This window comes from Danio rerio, chromosome 23 (assembly GCF_049306965.1).
Source record: "Danio rerio strain Tuebingen ecotype United States chromosome 23, GRCz12tu, whole genome shotgun sequence".
In the NCBI taxonomy this organism is placed as follows: domain Eukaryota; kingdom Metazoa; phylum Chordata; class Actinopteri; order Cypriniformes; family Danionidae; genus Danio; species Danio rerio.
In genome coordinates this window covers 48150001-48151193 of record NC_133198.1, presented here as the reverse complement: position 1 = coordinate 48151193, position 1193 = coordinate 48150001, and the positions used below count along the sequence as shown (strand labels likewise).

At 44.8% G+C, this 1193-nt stretch overlaps 1 protein-coding gene across 1 annotated transcript in view; it reads right to left on the bottom strand.

The window, feature by feature from the left end:
• Positions 1-272: 272 nt before the first annotated feature.
• ephb4b (eph receptor B4b) overlaps positions 273-1193 on the bottom strand; it is a 46794-nt gene continuing 45873 nt past the window's right edge. The window contains 1 exon segment of the mRNA NM_131417.1: positions 273-372. Within this exon segment, the coding sequence (NP_571492.1) occupies positions 273-372 (100 nt within the window).

The window sequence follows — 1193 nt, the reverse complement described above, 5'->3', positions numbered from 1 at the left end:
ACAAAATAATCCACGTCATAATAATAATAATATTAATAATTATAATGAACCTTCAATGTGAAGATCCGATTAAACTCCCAGAATGCAACGGTTTCACCGCGGCAACAGTCACACGTCATCCCGTAACGTCCGTGTGTTCAGTCTGTGTCTCTTCCTGAGACCTGTGAGAGTAAACCTCTCCTGATTGGCTGGTTCTGTGATGCTCCACAGTGATTGGTCGATCGGTCTGATCCGTAAGAGCTGGTAGCAGAAGCAGGGAATGCTGGGAAATGTCAGTATCGCAGGGATCCGCCGTGGATGCGCAGTGTTTGGACGCTGGACAGAATCTTCTTCTGGTGTCCCGCTAAAGTCACGCCGATCCGCAGAAGATCCCTGAACACACACACACACACGCACACAAACAAACACACACACACTCCGTCAGACACTGGGTTACACTGTTTATATTACGTGTGTGTGTTTGTGTGTGTGTGTGTTTGTGTGTTTGTGTATGGGCATGTGTATGTTTGAGTGTGTGTACGTGTGTGTTTGTGAGCAAGCGTGTGTGTGTGTGTGTGTGTGTATGTATTTGTGTATGAGCATGGGTATGTTGGAGTGTGTGTGTGTGTGTTTGACTGCGTAAATGCGAGTTTGTGAGCGTGTGTGTGTATGTGTGTGTATGTTTATGTTTAAGTGTGTGTGTATGTGTGAGAGCATGTGTACATTTGAGTGTACTTGTGTCTGTGTGTGTGTGTGTGTCTGTGTGTGTGTGAGCATGTGTATGCTGGAGTGTGTGTGTTTGTTTATGAGCGTGCATGTCTGTCTGGGTTAGTGTGTGTGTGTGTGTGTGTGTGTGTGTTTGCGTGAGATTGCGTGTTTGTGAGCATGTGTGTTTGATGTGTATGCTTGTGTGTGTTTGCGTGTATGTGTATGTGAGCATGTGTATGTTTATGTTTAAGTGTGTGTATGTGTATGTGTGTGTGTGTGTGTGTTTGTGAGCAAGTGTGTATGTGTGTAAGCATGTGTATATTTGAGTGTGCATGCTTGTGTGTGTGTGTCTGTGTTTGTACGTGTAAGCATGTGTATGTGTCTGTACGTATGCGTGTGAGTATGTGTGTGTATGTGTGTATGCATGGCTGCGAGTGTGTGTTTGTGTGTACGTTTAAGCATGTGTGTCCCTATGTATGCATGTATGTATGGCTGTGTGTGTGTGT